Genomic DNA, 20977 nt, shown 5'->3' with positions numbered 1-20977 from the left:
CTGGCCTGGGAACTTCCATAGGCTGCAGGTGCAGCCCTAAAAAGACCAAAAAATAAAAAATAAAAAAAAATGCCTCTAAGGTTGGGAGAAGATTAAAAAGATTTGTACTGACAAGGATTTTATGAAATGGGCACTCTTATAAACAGTTGGTGTAAGTATAAATTACTGCATCTTTTTTAGAGGGCATTTTGACATTTATCAAAATTAAAAGTCATCTAGCCATTCCACATCTAGGAGTTGATCCTACAGAGATATTCCCATAAGTGTGCAAACAATATAGAAATTTCTGTTTACAATATTGTGTGTAATAGAGAAAAATTAGAAACAACCTTATTTAATCAGTGCTTTACTGATAGACCTTCATGGGTTTTTTTTTGGAATTAAAGTATTTTATTTTAAAAAGAAAAGCAGTAGTTTAAAAAACAAAATGAGAAATGGAAATGTAAGGTGATATAGTTTCTATGGAAAATAGGTTGGTAGTTCCTCACAAAGTCAAACATGGATTACAGTATGATCCAGAAATTCTACTCCTAAGTATATACCCCAAAAAACTGAAAGGAGGGACTCAGATACTTTCACACCCATGTTCCTAAAAGCATTATTCACAATATTCAGCAGGTAGAAACAACCCAGATATCCATTAATGGATGAATCAATAAACAAAATATGGTATTAACAAATAATGTAATATCATTCAGTCTTAAAAAGGAATTAAATTCTGATGTATACTATAACACGGATGAACCTTGAGGACATTATATTAAATGAAATAAGCCAGGCACAAAAGGACAAATATTATATGATTTTGCTTATAGGAGGTACTCAGAATAGGTAAATTCATACAGATAAAGAAATGGATTAGAGGTTACCAGGGGCTGGGAGGGGAGAGAAATAGTAAATTATTGTTTAATGAGTATAGAGTTTCAGTTTGGAATGATTACAAAGTTTTGGAACTAGTGGCGATGGTTATATGACTTCATGAATATATTTAACACCACTGAATTGTGCATTTAAAATGGCTAACTTTAGAAGTTCCCTGGTGGCTCAGAGGGTTAAGAATCCAGCATTGTCACTGCCATGGATCAAGCCGCTGCTGTGGCATGGGTTAGATCCCTGGCCTGGCAACTCCTGCATGCTGTGAGCATGGCCAAAATGGTTAATTTTATACATGTTTCACCGTATTTTTAAAAATGGTTAAAATGGTTAATTTTATGTTGTTTATTTTTACCACAATAATTTTTTTCTATGATTGTTTTCTTTTGGCTACACGTGTGGCATGCAGAAGTTATCAGGCCAGGAACTGAACCCCAGCCACAGCAATGACAACAAGCCACAGCAGTGACAATGCTGAATCCTTAACTACTAGGTCACTAGGGGACTCCAATAATTTTTTTAAATGAGGTCGTGGTCTGTGTATTGATGAGGAAAGATGTCAAGAATTTTTTTGGGGGAATAAAGTGTATGTGTATATTGAGATGGAAGATTGAAGGGTGGGTGGATTCCTTTTTTTAAAAAAATTCTCTCTGTATTTTTGTTTACATATAGGGGAAAAATGTTGAGAGGATATATACCTACTTGTTAATAGCATTTACCTGTGAGGAGTGGGACTAGGAAAGGCACTTCATATACTTTTGTGCTGTTTGAAATTTTTATAATTACATATTTTAAAAATAGCTTTATTGGGTATACCACACAATTCACCTATTTGAAGTGTACAATTCAGTGGCCTTTAGTATATTCAGAGGCTTATGCATCCATCACCACAAGTACTCTTAGAACATTTTCTTTAGCCCAAAGAGAAATTCTATAATCCTTAGCCATAACCATCCAATCCTTAACCCCTTCCTGCCCCAGCCCTAGGCAGCCACTCATCTGCTTTCTCTCTCTATGGCTTTGCCCATTCAGGAGACTTTGTATAAATGAAATTATATAATATGTGGCCTTTAGTGTCCAGCTTTTTTCACTTAGCATTTTTTTCAAGATATAGTTGAACAATATTCTTTTGTATGGATATACCACATTTTATCTAATCTGCTGACATTTATTTGGGTTATTTCTACTTTTTGGCTATTATAAATACTGCTGCTGTAAAGTTCATGTCTTTGAAAGTTCAAAAGTTTATTTTAATGATATCCTGTTTATTTTTTCTGTTGTTGCTTGTATTTTTGAAGTCATAGCTAAACCACTGTGTAATCTAAGGTCACAAAGATAAATGCCATGTGTTTTCCTGAAAGTTTTATAATTTTAGCTCTTATATTTAGGTCTTTAACCCCTTTTGAGTTAATTTTTAAAATACGGTGTGAGGTGGGGGTCCATCTTCTTTCTTTTGCATATAGTTTTCAAGTGTCCTACAACCATTTGTTGTATATAACAAACATTTCTTACTTTTATAATTTTAAAACTAAAAAGTGACTGACTGGAATGATAATTTTCTAGAATGGCAAAAGTGAAGGTGGTCTTCTTGCTAACAGGAGACTTCAGGCTGAAGAATAAGTAAGCACAGAAAAAGGTTAAAGATAAAAAGGGAGTCAGTAACTGCTGGAGTACAACCTATAGAAAGGTAGATTCAAAAGCATTGATAGAAGCTCCAGCCTCTGAAAGGCTGAAGGACAATGCTTCTACCAAAGTATAGGAGAAAAAGGTAAGAATAGATGCTTAAAAATTGGTAGTGTAGTGAAGGAAGGAACTGTATTAGAAGACAGTTTCCAAGATGAAATAGGTTATTTTATCAAGATGTACTGAATTTGAAACTTTATTAGGACACTTGCCAATCTTGTGTTGCAGTTATCTGTAAAAATCAAGTCAGTAGTTGGTTGCTTATAAAGTTTAAAAATCTATCAGATTGTTGTCAAGCAAAAAAGACAGGTACATTTATATACTAGATATTCTTCTAGGAACTTGGTCAGAATTGGGAGAAATAAGTTCTTAGTATATTTATCAGCTACATCCTTTATAACAGTAAAATTCTTGGATCCTTCCTATTTTTTTTTTTCCCCACTGTACAGCAAGGGGGTCAGGTTATCCTTACATGTATACATTACAATTACATTTTTCCCCCAGCCTTTCTTCTGTTGCAACATGAGTATCTAGACAAAGTTCTCAATGCTATTCAGCAGGATCACCTTGTAAATCTATTCTAAGTTGTGTCTGATAAGCCCAAGCTCCCGATCCCTCCCACTCCCTCCCCCTCCCATCAGGCAGCCACAAGTCTCTTCTCCAAGTCCATGATTTTCTTTTCTGAGGAGATGTTCATTTGTGCTGGATATTAGATTCCAGTTATAAGTGATATCATATGGCATTTGTCTTTGTCTTTCTGGCTCATTTCACTCATATGAGATTCTCTAGCTCCATCCATGTTGCTGCAAATGGCATTATGTCATTCTTTTTTATGGCTGAGTAGTATTCCATTGTGTATATATACCAATCATCTGTTGATGGACATTTGGGTTGTTTCCATGTCTTGGCTATTGTGATAGTCCTGCAATGAACATGCGGGTGCACATGTCTCTTTTAAGTAGAGTTTTGTCCGGATAGATGCCCAAGAGTGGGATTGCGGGGTCATATGGAAGTTCTATGTATAGATTTCTAAGGTATCTCCAAACTGTTCTCCATAGTGGCTGTACCAGTTTACATTCCCACCAACAGAGCAGGAGGGTTCCCTTTTCTCCACAGCCCCTCCAGCACTTGTTATTTGTGAATTTATTAATGATGGCCATTCTGACTGGTGTGAGGTGATATCTCATGGTAGTTTTGATTTGCATTTCTCTTATAACCAGCGATGTTGAGCATTTTTTCATGTGTTTGCTGGCCATCTGTATATCTTCTTTGGAGAAATGTCTATTCAGGTCTTTTGCCCATTTTTCCATTGATTGATTGGCTTTTTTGCTGTTGGGTTGTATAAGTTGTTTATATATTCTAGAGATTAAGCCCTTGTCAGTTGCATCATTTGAAACTATTTTCTCCCATTCTGTAAGTTGTCTTTTTGTTTTCTTTTTGGTTTCCTTTGCTGTGCAAAAGCTTTTCAGTTTGATTAGGTCCCATGGGTTTATTTTTGCTCTAATTTCTATTGCTTTGGGAGACTGACCTGAGAAAATATTCATGATGTTGATGACAGAGAGTGTTTTGCCTATGTTTTCTTCTAGGAGTTTGATGGTGTCCTGTCGTATATTTAAGTCTTTCAGCCATTTTGAGTTTATTTTTGTGCATGGTGTGAGGGTGTGTTCTAGTTTCATTGCTTTGCATGCAGCTGTCCAGGTTTCCCAGCAATGCTCGCTGAATAGACTTTCTTTTTCCCATTTTATGTTCTTGCCTCCCTTGCCAAAGATTAATTGACCGTAGGTGTCAGGATTTGTTTCTGGATTCTCTATTCTGTTCCATTGGTCTGTCTGTCTGTTTTGATACCAGTACCACACTGTTTTGATGACTGTGGCTTTGTAGTATTTCTTGAAGTCTGGGAGAGTTATGCCTCCTGCTTGGTTTTTGTTTCTGAGGATTGCTTTGGCGATTCTGGGTCTTTTGGTGTTCCATATAAATGTTTGGATTGTTTGTTCTACTTCTGTGAAAAATGTCATGGGTAATTTGATAGGGATTGCATTGAATCTGTAGATTGCTTTGGGTAGTATGGCCATTTTTACAATATTGATTTTCCCAATCCAGGAGCATGGAATATCTTTCCATTTCTTTACATCTTCTTTGATTTCTTTGATTAAAGTTTTATAGTTCTCGGCATATAGGTCCTTTACCTCTTTGGTCAGGTGTATTCCGAGGTATTTGATTTTGTGAGGTGCAATTTTAAAAGGTATCGTATTTTTGTATTCCTTTTCTAATATTTCATTGCTGGTATACAGAAATGTAACTGACTTCTGAATGTTAATCTTATATCCTGCTACTTTGCTGAATTTATTAATCAGTTCAAGTAGTTTTGGGGTTGAATCCTTAGGGTTTTCTATGTATAATATCATGTCATCTGCATACAGTGACAGTTTGATCTCTTCTCTTCCTATATGGATGCCTTTTATTTCTTTTGTTTGTCTAATTGCTGTGACTAGGACTTCCAAAACTATGTTGAAGAGCAGTGGTGAGAGTGGGCATCCCTATCTTGTTCCAGATTTAAGTGAGAAGGCTTTCAGTTTTTCCCCATTGAGTATTATATTTGCTGTGGGTTTATTATAAATGGCTTTGATTATGTTCAGGAATGTTCCCTCTATACCCAGTTTGGCAAGGGTCTTGATCATGAATGGATGTTGGACTTTGTCAAATGCTTTTTCTGCGTCTATTGAGATGATCATATGATTTTTGACTTTTTTTTTTGTTAATGTGGTGTATGATGCTGATTGATTTGCATGTGTTGAACCATCCTTGTGAACCTGGGATGAACCCAACCTGGTCATTGTGTATAATTTTTTTGATATGTTGTTGGATTAGGTTGGCTAAGATTTTGTTGAGAATTTTTGCATCTATATTCATCAATGATATTGGGCGATAGTTTTCTTTTTTGGTGGTATCTCTGTCTGGTTTTGGAATGAGGGTGATGGTGGCATCATAGAATGTCTTTGGGCGTATTCCTTCTTCTTCAACCTTTTGAAAGAGTTTAAGGAGGATGGGCACCAATTCCTCTTTATATGTTTGATAAAATTCACCTGTGAAGCCATCTGGTCCTGGACTTTTATTTGTAGGGAGTGATTTTATGACCTCTTCAATTTCATTTCTAGTGATGGGTCTGTTCAGTTGGTCTGTTTCTACTTGATTCAGTTTTGGCAGGCTGTAAGATTCTAGAAAATTGTCCATTTCTTCCAGATTGTCAAACTTGTTGCCATATAGTTGTTCGATCCTTTCTATTTTTGCTGCACAGAAGAGTTCTACTTGGCCAGTCCTTGTAAATTTGCATGTGATCACCAGAGAGATACTTACAGTAAAATGGAATAAATCTTAGATTAGTTCTAAGACATCTTCAGGATTCATTCATTCAGCAGATATTAACTGAGCATCTCCCATATGGTAGGCACTGAAATATGTTCTGTGGATATAGTGGTGAGCAAAACTAGGCAGAATTTATATGTAATTGGAACTAGTAGTTGAATGAAGATGTCTTACCTTAATCATAGCAAGTTAATGAATAATCACTGTGATAAACGTTACAAAAGAAGTATATATGGTACCATAAAAACCTACAGGGGCAGCTGCCTTCTCCACTTCTAGGTGCATGGAGGTAGCCATTCCTTGATATGCTTTAAGTTGCAGGCAGTTGCCAACCCTGACGGGCTGTGAGAAGCCCTGGGTGGTTCTGAGGGCACAGTTGCCACCACCTTCCACCCTCCCAACCTAGGGTGATTCTCATAGTAGCATCCAGCAGGTGTCCACCAAAGTCACTGTGATCCTGTTAGATGTAAAAGGTACCACAAGCTTGATTACTTTTGTGAAGAACACTTAAGATACTCTTAATATTTTCTTTGATGTAAAGAAATTAACAGAGAGAAAAAGATAATTCTTCCTTTTTGGAAAGAAGAGGAGTGCCAACAATACCTCAGTATATTGAGGAAACAGGCTGAAGAGGATTCCCATGGGGTTGGGGTATTCTGATCCTTGCAGCATCAAGGAAATGGAGGATGATCCATTATAGATGGTCCATGATGCAGTAGATAATATGTGCTGGCAGATGTCTCTGGACCAAAAGACCATAGTACTGAAACAACTGTAAGGTGACATGGAGGGCAGTGTTCACGCCTGGGCACATGCATGAAAGCAGCAATCTTTGAAGATGGATTTCCAGCAGTTAGGAAAAGGAGAACCTGGAATGAAGGTGTATATCTATCCTTCAGGGAGTGTAAGGGCACAGAAATAATTACTTGGGCAGTGTGTATGAAAGAAGATGTTTTTGAGCTTATTGATGTTACTTTGATACCAAGATTGGGTAGAAGTGGAGATTGAGTTGCTGAATGATTGCAACAGCACTGAGTCAGCCACATCACTTTGGTCATCTCTTCTTCAGAGAAGGCTTCCTTGACTCCTCCTTGTGCTGGGCCAAGTCAAAGCTTTTTTAGGATCAGGGGAGGAACAGTAAGAGGGAGCAGGAGGGGGAGGAAGTTTTTAACTAATCACAATCATGTGAATGTAATCACAAAATAATCACAATAAGTCCTACAATAACAAACCCAAAACAGTTAAGGAAATGGCTGTAAGCACACACATATTAGTAATTACCTTGAATGTAAATGCATTAAATGCTCCAACCAAAAGACATAGACTGGCTGAATGGATACGAAAGCAAGATCCATATATATGTTGTCTACAAGAGACATACTTCAGATCTAGGGACACAGGCAAGATTGAAAGTGAGGAGCTGGAAGAAGATATTCCATACAAGTGGAAGTCAAAAGAAAGCTAGAGTAACAATCCTCATATCAGACAAAATGGACTTTAAGGACTGTTACAAGAGACAAATAAGAACACTACTTAATGATCAAGGGATCAATCCAAGAAGAAGATATAATAACTGTAAATATATATGCACTCACCATAGAAGCACCACGATATATAAGGCAACTGCTAACAGCCATCAAAGGAGAAAGCAATAGTAACAGTAATTGTGGGGGACTTTAACAACCCACTTACATCAGTGAACAGATCATCCAGAGAGAAAATCATTACACACAAGTCTTAAGTGACACATTAAACCACATAGACTTAATTGATATTTTTAGAGCATTCCAATCCAAAAGCAGCAGAATACACATTTTTCTCAAGCACACATGTAACATTCTTCAGGATAGATTGCATCCTGGGCCACAAATCAAACCTCAGTAAATTTAAGAAGATTGAAATCATATCAAGGAAGATTGAAATCATATCAAGCATCTTTTCTGACCACAATGCTGAGACTAGAAATCAGCTCAAGAAAAAAAAAAATGCAAAAAACACAAACCTGTGAAAGATAAATAATAGCTACTAACCAACCAATGGGTCACTGAAGAAATCAAAGAGGAAAAAACATGAAATTGACATGACATGCTATTAGAATTGAACTAGGATAAATAATACTGTTAACAAAATTTACATTTTTCATATCCATTCAGAGGAAAATATGGGGATTCTTTTTGATCTGATGGACTTATTTCAGTAAAAATCATTTTTATTTGTAAATATAGTAATTATCAGACTCTCTTAAGAGGTGGTCAGAGGAGTTCTCATTGTGGTGCAGTGGTTAATGAATCTGGCTAGGAACCATGAGGTTGCGGGGTTCAATCCCTGGCCTTGCTCAGTGGGTTAAGGATCCGGCGTTGCCGTGAGCTGTGGTGTAGGTTGCAGACGCGGCTTGGATCCCACGTTGCTGTGGCTCTGGCCTAGGCTGGTGGCTACAGCTCTGATTAGACCCCTAGCCTGGGAACCTCCATATGCTGCAGGAGTGGCCCTAGAAAAGGCAGAAAGACCAAAAAAAAAAACAAAAAAGTGGTCGGAAAAGCAACTATAAAATCTACACTGATATTGAGTTCCCGTCATGGTGCAGCAGAAAGGAATCTGACTGGGAACCATGAAGTTGCAGGTTTGATTCCTGGCCTTGCTCAGTGGGTTAAGGACCTGGTGATGCCGTGAGCTGTGGTGTAGGTTGCATACGCGGCTTGGATATTGCGTTGCTGTGGCATAGGCCAGCAGCTGTAGCTCCAATTCAACCCCTAGCTCGGGAACCTCCATATGCTGAAGGTGTGGCCCTAAAAAGCAAAAAAAAAAAAAAAAAAAAAAAAAACCAAACCAAAAAAACCTATATGGATAACAACTGGCAGGATTAGGACCATATCTCTTGGCTATTAAATCAGTGCACCCTTTTCACTGGTAAGGCAGTAGTTTGCTGTGGGGGCCACAATGATTAGAAAGTTTTTTCTTAAGTAGCATTCAGTGAAATAATAGAATCTAAGGCAGAGAATTGGCTTTAGATAATGGAGAGAAGCCTCCTTGGGAACTGGAATGAACTAGAATGAACTATGCATAAGGAACAGATTTGTATCTATTTTATCTGCGAAGTAGAAGATATATTATCAACTGAATTAAGGTGGGTTGGGGTTCAGAGTAGAGGTAAGAGTAAAAGTAAAGGCTTGTTTGGAGTTACTGTTCATGATTTTTTTTTTTTTTTGCCTGCACCTGTGGCATGTGAAAATTCCAGGGCCAGGGATTGACTCCACACTACAGCAGCGACAATGCTGATCCTTAACCTGCTGAGCCACCAGGGAACTCAGTGGTGTTCGTGAATTTTTAATGGAACTGCCCTATATCTTGACTTTCTCCAGTAAGGTTTGGTAATGCAGTTTAAAGCTTGGAGAAAAGAAATTCACTCAGTATTGTGTTTTTGCCAGACAGTTGAATTTTAGCAAGAATGCTATTGAAATGATGCATCAAAGCTTGATAAGAGGAGTGAAGAAAGAAAAAGTCTGATAGACTGGGAAAAAGCATAAGTAAAGGAGGTTGTTGAATTTTGTGGTTCCATTTTATTGAGCTATAATTTTCATACTATAAAGTTCACCTGTTAGTGTATAAAATTCAGTGGTTTTTAGTCTGTTTAGTTGTGCAATCATCACCGTATAATTCCAGAACATTTTCACCACCCCAAAAGGAAATCCTGTACCCACTAGGAGTCATTCTCCATTTCTCTCTTCCCCTGGCAACCAATAGTCTATTTTCTGTATCTGTTGATTTGCCTGTTCTGGACACTTCATATAAATGGAATCATAATGTGTGACATTTTGTTTCTGATTTATCTTTTTTAACATAATGGTTTCAAGGTTCATCCATGTTGGGGCAAGTATCAGTACTTCATTCCTTCCTTTTCATGGCACAATAATTCGTATATGGATATATCACATTTTATGTGTCCATCAGTTGATAGACATTTGGATTATTCTACTTTTTGGCCATAATTAATAATGAGCTTTTATGTACGAATTTTTCTCTCTTTTTTTTTTGTCTTTTTAGGGCCACACCTGTGGCATATGGAAGTTCCCAGGCTATGGGTTGAATCCAAGCCTTAGCTGCCAGCTTACACGACAGCTACAACAAAGCAAGATCTGAGCCTCATCTGTGACCTACACCACAACACATGGCAATACTGGATCCTTAGCCCACCGAGAGAGGCCAGGGATTGAACCCGTGTCCTTATGGATACTAGTTGGGTTCATTACTGCTGAGCCACAATGGGAACTCCTGTACAAGTTTTTCTATGAACTTTTTTTTTTTTAATTTAAAAAAAAAATTTTTTTTTAGCTATTTCTTGGGCCGCTCCCGCGGCATATGGAGGTTCCCAGGCTAGGGGTCGAATTGGAGCTGTAGCCACCGGCCTACGCCAGAGCCACAGCAACTCGGGATCCGAGCAGCGTCTGCAACCTACACCACAGCTCACGGCAACACCGGATCATTAACCCACTGAGCAAGGGCAGGGACCGAACCCGCAACCTCATGGTTCCTAGTCGAATTTGTTAACCACTGCGCCACGACGGGAACTCCTCTATGAACATATTTTAATTTCTGTTAGGTATATACCTAAGAGTGGAAATGCTAGGTCACATGGTGGTAACTCCGTGTTTTAACAATTTGAGGAACTGCCAAAGTGGCTGCACCATCCTACCAGCAATGTGTGAGGGTTCCACTAACTTCACATCATCACCAATACTTGTTACTGTCCATCGTTTTGATTATAGCCATCCTTCTGGGTGTGTTGGATCCCTTTAAAAAACTTTTTTTTATACAAGTAACACATGAATTTTTTCCTTATAAAATATTAGCGTTATATAAATCAGGCTAAACCCCTTGACCTCCACCCTGATCAGTTCTTATACCTTACCTAGAAGGAACAATTGTTTTTAGTTTGGTATATGTATTTTTCCAGAATTAAAAAAAAATTATCAATGTAGATAGCCCTTCTTACATTAATCCAGCTGTTTTCATTGAATGAATGATATTAGTAAATGATAATAGTTTTTTTCTTTTCCAACCTCTAACTGTGGAATGTAACATCTTTTAAAAATCATAACAGCATTAGTAAAAATCATATCAAACAAGAAAATTAAACAAGCAAATCAGTGCATGTAGATAAAGGGTTAATGTCTCATATATTATAGTTTTGTGTTTTGTTTTGCTTTTCCTTTTTTGGCCGCCCAGAACCATATTGAGTTACCAGGCTCAGCCACAGTTTCAGCCATGCTGGGTCCTTTGGCCCACTGTACTGGGCCAGGAATCGAACCTGTGTCCTGGCACTGCAGAGGCACCACTGATCCCATTGCGCCACAGTAGGAACTTCTATTATAGCTTTTTAAATATTAGCTATTACTCTTCATGTATTGAAACTTTATCAGTAAAACTAATATTTTCTTCTTGTTTTTAGTGCCTGGCTCTCTGGCTATGAAAACCCTGTGGTATCTCGACTTAATATGAGAATACAAGATCTAACAGGACTAGATGTTTCCACAGCAGAGGAATTACAGGTAGGTAATCACATTATCTTTACACTGCTTCAGAAGATTCCTCAGGAGTTCCCATTGTGGCTCAGTGGGTTAAGAATCTGACTGGTATCCATGAGGATGCAGGTTCAATCCCTGGCCTCGCTCAGTGGGTTAAGGATTCCGAGTTGCCATGAGCTGTGCTATAGTTTGCAGACACGGCTCGGATTTGGTGTTGCTGTGGCTGTGGCATAGGCTGGCAGCTGCAGCTCTGATTTGACCCCTGGTCTGGGAACTTCCATATGCCCTAAGAAAAAAAAGGTGCTTCAGATGAGATTTTCTGACACTGTACAGGCAGTGCTCAGTTTGCATGATAGTTTAGGACTGTAAAAGTGAATATGTAAGCTGAAACCATGTATGATAACTAAATAATCAGTGGCAAAAAGTATAATTGTTCTGTGACCTTTAAAATTTTTGCCAGAACATTAAAACTCTTACTATTGAGTATAAATTTATAGGGAAATGAAAAATATGTAACACTAGTATTCATTAAGTACACTTGTGATTTTTTTTTTTTTCATTCCTAGGCCTGTCAGGTGACCAAGATAGTGCTCCTTTTTTTTTTTTTTAATAACTATTTTTTCTGTTTTCTATTGAGAAATAATTCACATACTATAAAATTTACCCTGGTTTTATTATATTCACATAGTTGTGAAACTGTCATCACTGTTTCCATCACCCCAAAAGAAACCCCATTTAAGTAGTCACTTTCCTTTCTCCCTCCTAGTGCCCCTGGCAATTGCCACTTTCTGTCTATGAATCTACCTATTCTAGATGTTTCTTATAATATGCAGCCTAATATGTCTGGTTTATGTCATGTAATAGTGTTTTTAAAAGGTATGTCCATGTTGTAGCATGTATCAGCACTTTTATTTTTCATGGCTGAATAATATTCTGTTGTCTGGATATACCACATTTTATCAGTTGAAGGATATTTGGGTTGTTTCTACTTTTGGCTATTATGACTAATGCTATGAAGATTTGTTTACAAATTTTGTACAAACATTTAAATTTCTCTTGGGTATAAATGGAATTGCTGGGTCATGTGGTAATTTTAGCTTAATATTTGAGGAACTGCCAAACTGTTCTCCAAAATGGCTGTACCATTTTACAGTCCCATTGGCAGTGTATGAGGGTTCCAGTTTCTTCACATCCTTGCCAACACTTGTTCTTTTTTTATTTTATTGAAGTATAATTGATTTGCAATGTTAATTTCTGCTGTATAGCAAAGTGATTCAGTTATTTGTATATATATACACACACACACATTCTTTTTCATACTCTTTTCCATTATGGTTTATTATGATATTGAATATTGTTCCCGTTGCTATACAGTAGGAGTTAGTTGTTTATCCCTTCTATATATAAAAGTTTGCATCTGTTAATCCCAAACTCCCAATTCATGCATCCCCCAGCCCTGTCCTTCTCAGGAACCACAAGTCTCTTCTGTGAGTTTGTTCCTATTTTGTCCGTAAGTTCATTTGTATAATATTTTAGATTCCACATATAAGTGATATCATATGGTTTTTGTCTTTCTCTTTCTGACTTACTTCACTTAGTAGGCTAATTTCTAGGTCCATCTATTGTTGCTGCAAATGGCATTATTTCATTCTTTTTTATGGTTGAGTAATATTCCATTGTATATATGTACCATATCTTCTTCTTCCATTCCTCTGTTGATGCACATTTAGGTTGTTTTCGTGTCTTAGCTGTTGTAAATAGTGCTGCAGTAAACATTGGAGTACATGTATTTTTTTGAATTACGGTTTTCTGTGGACAAATGCCCAGGAATGGGATTGCAGGATCAAATGGTAGTTTTGTATTTAGTCTTTTAAGGAACCTCCATACTGTTCTCCATTGTTACATTCCTACCAACAATGTAGGATGGCGTCATTTTCTCCATACCCTCTCCAACATTTATCGTTTGTAGACTTTTTTTTTTTTTTTCTTCTTTTTCAGGGCCACACCTGCAGCATATGGAAGTTCCCAGGCTAGGAGTTGAATCAGCTACAGCTGCTGGCCTACACATAGCAATGTGGGATCCAAGCCACATCTTAACCTAAACCACAGCTCATGGCAACACCCAATCCTTGACCCACTGAGTGAGGCCAGGGATCCAACCCACGTCCTCATGGATACTAGTTGGATTTGTTTCCACTGAGCCACAATGGGAACTCCCTGTTTGTAGACATGGTGATGATGGCCTTTCTGACCAGTATAATGAGGTGATTCTTCATTGTAGTTTTGATTTGCATTTCTCTAATGATTAGCAATGTTGAGCATATTTTCATATGCTTTTTTTGGGCATCTGTATATCTTCTTTGGAGAAACGTCTATTTAGATCTTATGCACATTTTTTGGGGGTGTGTCCATGGGATGCAAAAGTTCCTGGGGCAAGGACATTATAGCTGTAACCAGAGCCTGGGGCAGTGACAATGCTGGAGCCTCCCCACAAGGGAACTCCTACTGCCAATTTTTTGATTGAGTTTGTTTTTTGATATTGAGCTGCATGAGATGTTTGTGTCTTTTGGAGATTAATCCCTTGTTGGTTGCTTCCTTTGCAAATACTTTCTCACATTCTGTGGGTTGTCTCTTTGTTTTATTTATGGTTTCCTTTGCTGTGCAAAAAGTCTAATTACATCCCATTTGTTTCTTTTTGTTTTTATTTTCATTGCTCTAGGAGGTGGATCCAAAAAGATAATCACTGTGCTTTATGTCAAAGAGTGTTCTGCCTATGTTTTTAATCTATAAGTTTTATAGTGTCTGGCCTTGCATTTAGGTCTTCAATCCACTTTGAGTTTATTATTGTGTATGGTATTAGAGAATGTTCTAATTTCCTTCTTTTATATGTAGCTGTCCAGTTTTACCAGCACCGTTTATTGAAGAGACTTTCTTTTCTCCATTGTATATTCTGGCCTCCTTTGCCATAGAGATATATGTGTATATATATATATGTGTGTGTGTGTATATATATATATTTTTTTTTTTTCTTTTTTGCTTTTTAGGGCCACACTCGTGGCATATGGAAGTTCCCAGGCTTGGGGTCGAATTGGAGCTATAGCTGCTGACCTACGCCACAGCCACAGCCTTATGGATACTAGTCAGATTCTTCTCTGCTGTGCCATGACAGGAACTCTCTGTCATAGATTAGTTGACCATAGGGGTGTGGGTTATCTCTGGGTTTTGTGTCCGGTTCCACTGATCTGTATTTCTGTCTTTGTGCCAATACAATACTGTTTTCAAGACTGTAGCTTTATATAATATAGTTTGAGGTCATGGAATTTGATTCCTCCAGCTCCATTTTTCTTTCTCAAGTTTGCTTTAAAGGCTATTTGGGGTCTTCAGTATTTCTATGCAGTTTTTTTGTTTGTTTGTTTTTGTCTTCTTGTCTTTTCTAGGGCCTCACCCTCAGCATATGGAAGTTCCTAGGCTAGGGGTCTAATTGGAGCTGTAGCCGCTGGCCTACACCACAGCCACAGCAACGCCAGATCCAAGCTGCGTCTGCGACCTACACCACAGCTCACGGCAACACTGGATCCTTAACTGACTGAGCAAGGCCAGGGATCAAACGTGCAGCCTCATGGTTCCTTGTTGGATTCATTAACCACTGAGCCATGACAGAAACTCCTCTATACACATTTAAAAATTTTTTTGTTCTAGTTCTGTCCAGCACTTGTTCTTGTCCAGCTTTTTATTAAGGTAGGTTTGAAGTACTATCTCATTATGGTTTTTATTTGCCTTTCTCTGATGGCTCATGATGTTGAGTATCTTTTCATGAGCTTATTGGCCATTTATAGGTGTTTAAAAATTTTCCATTCAAATCTTCTGCCCATTTTTTAATTGGGTTATCTTTTTATTGTTTAGTTGTAAGAGTTGTTCATATGTTCTGGATATTGGAACCATATCAAGTATGTGGTTTGCAAATATTTTCTCCAGTTCTATGCAGTGTCTTCACTTTCTTGATGGTGTTCGTTGGCACAAAATTTTTAAAATTTATTTATTCAAGTATAGTTAATTTACAGTGTTGTGCCCATTTCAGCTGTACAGCAAAGTGACCCAGTCATACGTATATATTCATTTCTTATATTATCTTCCATCATGGTTTACCCCAAGAGACTGGATATAGTTCTCTGTTAGCACAAAATTTTTAATTTCGATGAGGTCTAATACGTTTTTGGTTGCTCATGCTTAAGGTATCTAAGAAACCAATGCCAAGGTCATAAAGGTTTACACCTGTGTTTTTTCCTGTAATTTTTATGCTTTTATTTTTCCTGTAATTTTTATCTTTTTTTTAAATAATTTTTATGCTTTATAAACAATTATCAAGAATAGTTTACTTAGGAGGGTTCTTTTGTGTCTCAGTGGGTTAAGAATCTGATGTCACTGCAGTGGCTTGGGTTGCTTTGACTTGACCCCTGGCCTGGGAACTTCTGCATGCCGTGGGTACAGCCAAAAAAGAAAAAAAAAAAAAAGTTTATGCCTTCATCTCATTGCGAAATTTATGATTCAGAGTGAGCATCTTTTCGCTGCCTTTCCAAATTATCATACTTTAAATTTGGATCAACTTTCAATGTTCTATCCTTTGTGCTTTCAATGTTGTTAATATTTCTGAGGGACCTTTTATTGGTGATTTTTGTCTAAAGTCACTTTCTCCAAGATCTCTCTATCTTTTTCATCACAATCGCTTTCTTTATGTTAATAAGTTTGCCTTCAACAAATTCATCTGGCGCGCCATAGCTAGAATTTCTCAAACAGCAAAAGTTAGAAGCATTTGTCTTGTCAGTCTTTTTTTTTCTATCTCCACTTAGGTTTGTTTTGAATTTCACTTATAGCATTATTGCTTTCCATTTCTCTACTGTACTTTGTGGGCGAATTCTCTCTCCAGTTATCTATTTTTGTAATATATTACATGGGTTTTTACTGGAAGAAAAGGAGGCAGCATAGCTGCGTGCTTTGCTGTTTGTTCATGAACTGAGTAACAGCTCTGCAGTGACCAATCATTGATGGATTTTGAAAGAAGTGATCTGACTGGTCAATAATCATGATGTGCAGCAGCTGTTATTTGTATAGTAATTTGTGGACTGAAAAGCTAGCAGCAATATTTGCACTTATGCAATTATATTTATAGCATGGTAACTGACATATCTACTGTGTTGCTGGAGGTCTGGTGTTAACCGTTAGCTGAAACTATGGTATCTGAGATTTATACACTTTGGAACTGTGCAAAACAGGACTGCCTGTATTTAAATTTGATTAAGTTATCATTTACTCCATGGTCATCTACGACTTCCTTGGTACTCAATTGATTATTAAAAAAAACAAACTACGACGTGTCTTTATTTCCTAATGTGTATTTATTCTCACCTACCTAGCCTTCACAGTCTCTTTTGGGCTACTTGATATATTTCTAACTTAGTAGTCAGATCCAACACAAGGCTTCTATACCATAAGAAGTAAAATGTCCATAGGAATTATTTTTTAATAATTTTTATTTTTTCCATTATAGCTGATTTATAGTGTTCTGTCAATTTTCTGCTGCACAGCAATGTGACCCAGTCACACATACATGTATATGTTCTTTTTTCTCACTTTATCATGCTCTATCACAAGTGACCAGACATAGTTCCCAGTGCTGTACAACAGGATCCCATTGGCTTATCCATTCCAAAGACTATAGTTTGCATCTATTAGCCCCAAATTCCCAGTCCCTTCTCCTTCCCTCTTGGCAACCACAAGTCTGTTCTCCATGTCCATGAGTTTCTTTTCTGTGGAAAGGTTCATTTATGCCCTATATTAGATTCCACATATAAGTGAAATCATATGGTATTTGTCTTTCTCTTTCTGGCTTACTTCACATAGTATGAGAGTCTCTTTTTCCATCCATGTTGCTGCAGATGACATTATTTTGTTCTTTTTTATAGCTGAGTAGTATTCCATTGTGTATATATACCACATCTTCTTAATCCAATCATCTGTTGATGGACATTTAGGTTGTTTCCATGTCTTGGCTATTGTGAACAGTGCTGCAATGAACATGCAGGTGCATGTGTCTTTTTCAGGAGAAGTTTTGTCTGCGTATATGCCCAAGAGCGGGATTTCTTGGTCATATGGTAGTTCTATGTATAGTTTTCTAAGGTACCTCCATACTGTTCTCCATAGTGGTTGTACCAGCTTATATTCCCACCAGCAGTGCAGGAGGGTTCCCTTTTCTCCACACCCTCTCCAGCATTTGTTTGTGGACTTTTTTTTTTTTTTCTTTTTTCCAGGGCTGCTGCTTGCAGCATATGGAGGTTCCCAGGCTAGGAGTTGAATCGGAGCTGTAGCCACCGGCCCATGCCAGAGCCATAGCAACGCAGGATCAGAGCTGTGTCTGCGACCTACACCACAGCTCATGGCAACGCTGGATCCTCAACCCACTGAGCAAGGCCAGGGATCGAACCCACAACCTCATGGTTCCTAGTCGGATTTGTTAGTCGCTGTGCCACGACGGGAACTGCTTTGTGGACTTATTAACGATGGCCATTCTGACTGGTGTGAGGTGGGATCTCCTGGTAGTTTTGATTTGTATTTCTCTAACAATCAGTGGTATTGAGCATTTTTTCATCTGCTTGTTGGCCCTCTGTATATCTTCTTTGTGGAAATGTCTATTCAGGTCTTTTGCCTATTTTTCAATTGGGTTGTTGGCTTTTTTGCCATTGAGTGGTATAAGTTGTTTGTATATTTTAGAGATTAAATCCTTGTCAGTTGCATCATTTGAAACTATTTTCTCCCATTCTGTAAGTTGTCTTTTTTTTTATGATTTCTTTGCTGTGCAATAGCTTGTCTGTTTGATTAGGTCCCATTGGTTTATTTTTGCTTTTATTTCTGATGCTTTGGGAGACTGACCTGAGAAAACGTTTGTAAGGTTGCTATCAGAGAATGTTTTGCCTATGTTCTTTTCTAGGAGTTTGATAGTGTCTTGTCTTAGATTTAAGTCTTAAGCCATTTTGAGTTTATTTTTGTGCATGGGGTGAGGGTTTGTTCCAGTTTCATTGATTTACATGTGTCTGTCCAATTTTCCCAGCACCCATTTGCTAAAAAGACTATCTTTTTCCCATTTTATATTCTTGCCTCCTTTGTTGAAGATTAATTGACCATAGGTGTCTGGGTTTATTTCTGGGTTTCTCTATTCTGTTCTATTGGTCTGTCTGTCTGTTTTGGTACCAGTACCACACTGTCTTGATTACTCTGGCTCTGTAATATTGCCTGAAATCTAGGAGAGTTATGCCTCCTGCTTGGTTTTTGTTCCTCAGGATTGCTTTTGGCAATTCTGGGTCTTTTGTGGTTCCATATAAATTTTTGTATTGTTCTAGTTCCGTGAAAAATGTTGTGGGTAATTTGATAGGGATTGCATTGAATCTGTAGATTGCTTTGGGTAGTATGGCCATTTTTACAATATTAATTTTTCCAACCCAGGAGCATGGAATATCTTTCCATTTCTTTGAATTCTCTTTAATTTCCTTGATTAATGTTTTGTAGTTCTCAACATATAAGTCTTTGACCTCCTTGGTCAGGTGTATTCCCAGGCATTTGATTTTTTGGGGTGCAATTTAAAAAGGTATTTTTGTATTCCTTTTCTAATACTTCATTGTTAGTGTACAGAAATGTGATTATTTCTGGATATTACTAATCTTATGTCCTGCTACTTTGCTGAATTTGTTGATCAGTTTGAGTAGTTTTTGTGTGGAGTCCTTGGGGTTTTCTATATGTAGTATCATGTTATCTGCATACAGTGACAGTTTTACCTCTTCTCATCTGATTTGGATGCATTTCTTTTATTTGATTGCTGTGGTTAGGAGTTCCAATACTATGTTGAATAAAAGTGGTAAGAGGGGGCATCCTTGTCTTGTTCCAGATTTTATTGGGAAGGCTTTCTGCTTTTCTCCATTGAGTATTATATTTGCTGTGGGTTTGTCATAAATGGCTTTGATTATGTTAAGGTATGTTTCCTCTGTACCCACTTTGGTAAGAGTTTGATCATGAATGGATGTTGGACAGTGTCAAATGCTTTCTCTGCATCTATTGAAATGATCATGTGGTTTTTCACATTTCTTTTATTAATGTGGTATGTGATGTTGATTGATTTACATATGTTGAACCATCCTTGTGAACCTGGGATGTATCCCACCTGGTCATGGTGTATGATCTTTTTTATATGTTGTTGCATTTGGATGGCTAAAATTTTGTTGAGAATTTTTGCGTCTATATTCATCAGAGATGTTGGCCTATAGTTTTCTTTTTTCATGGTATCATTGTCTGCTTTTGGAATTAGGGTGATGGTGGCATCATAGCCTGTCTTTGGAAGTGTTCCTTCTTCTTCAATCTTTTGGAAAAGTTGAAGGAGGATGGGTATAAGTTCCTCTTTGTTTGGTAGCACTCACTTGTGAAGATATCTGCTCCTGGACTTTTATTTGTAGGAAGAGTTTTTATGGCATATTCCATTTTATTTCTAGTGATCAGTCTGTTTAGTTGATCTATTTCTTCTTGATTCCATTTTGGCAGGCTGTAAGTTTCTAGAAGTTGTCCGTTTCTTGTAGTTTGTCAATTTTTTGGCATGCAATTCAAAAGTTTATTTATTTATTTATTTTTGACTGTCCAGCAGCATGTGGAGTTCCCTGGCCAGGGATCAGATCCGAGCCACAGTTGCGAGCCATGCTGCAGATGTGGCAACTCAGGATACTTAACCCACTGTATGGGACCAAGGATGGAACCTGTGTCTCAGCATTCCAGAGACAGTACCAATCTAATTGCACTGCAGCAGGAACTCCATGTATTCATTTCATCAACAATGCTCTTTATTTTATTTTGGCTCTGCCTTCGGCATGTGGAAGTACCTGGGCCAAGGATCATACCCACACTACGGCAGTAACAATGCCAGAGTCTTATTGTTAGGCCACCAGGGAACAACAACAATGCTCTTTAAATGACATTCTCCTTTCATTTTGTCAGCATTTTGTCATATTGGGATGAAAGGAGAGAGTTAAGAAAGGTATCATTCTCCTTATTTCACAAATAAGAAAACTAAGATTGTATCCAAAGTTACATATACTGTATTGAAACTAAGAAAACTAGAACCTGACCTCAGAAGTAGTTTTCTTGAACTCAATTTTCTTATTTCCTTTAGAGGCTTTATACTAGGACATTGTCACATTCAAATGAAGTCATTAAGGCCCTCCAGCAGGAATAATTAAGTTGATATTAACATCTTCCTTTTTTTTAACCTAAGTAGGGAAAAAATATATAGGAGAGGGAATTTCATTAAAATAGATTGGGAGTTTGTCAGCATTTTGGGCTTTGGAAAATGAGTCATTGTAAATTCCCGAGGAAAGTATGTAGTGAAAATTATAATAAAAATCTTGTAATTCTCATTCTAAAAAGTATTAATTCTAAAATTTTAATTCAAATTTTAGTTTGTTGGAGTTCCTGTTGTCACTCATTGGGTTAAGAATCCGACTAGT

At 37.5% G+C, this 20977-nt stretch overlaps 1 protein-coding gene across 4 annotated transcripts in view; it reads left to right on the top strand.

Annotated features, from left to right (window-relative positions):
• Positions 1 to 20977, top strand: part of P4HA1 (prolyl 4-hydroxylase subunit alpha 1) — a 96823-nt gene that overhangs the window by 57205 nt on the left and 18641 nt on the right. For all 4 annotated transcript variants that reach the window (XM_047762497.1, XM_047762494.1, XM_047762495.1 and 1 more), the window contains one exon: positions 11366 to 11465. In XM_047762497.1, coding sequence (XP_047618453.1) covers positions 11366 to 11465 — 100 coding nt within the window. The remainder of the gene's footprint in view (positions 1 to 11365; positions 11466 to 20977) is intronic.

Source organism: Phacochoerus africanus, chromosome 15 (assembly GCF_016906955.1).
Source record: "Phacochoerus africanus isolate WHEZ1 chromosome 15, ROS_Pafr_v1, whole genome shotgun sequence".
Taxonomy (NCBI): domain Eukaryota; kingdom Metazoa; phylum Chordata; class Mammalia; order Artiodactyla; family Suidae; genus Phacochoerus; species Phacochoerus africanus.
Note: the sequence above shows the minus strand (reverse complement) of the source record. Positions and strands in the feature narration are given on the sequence as shown.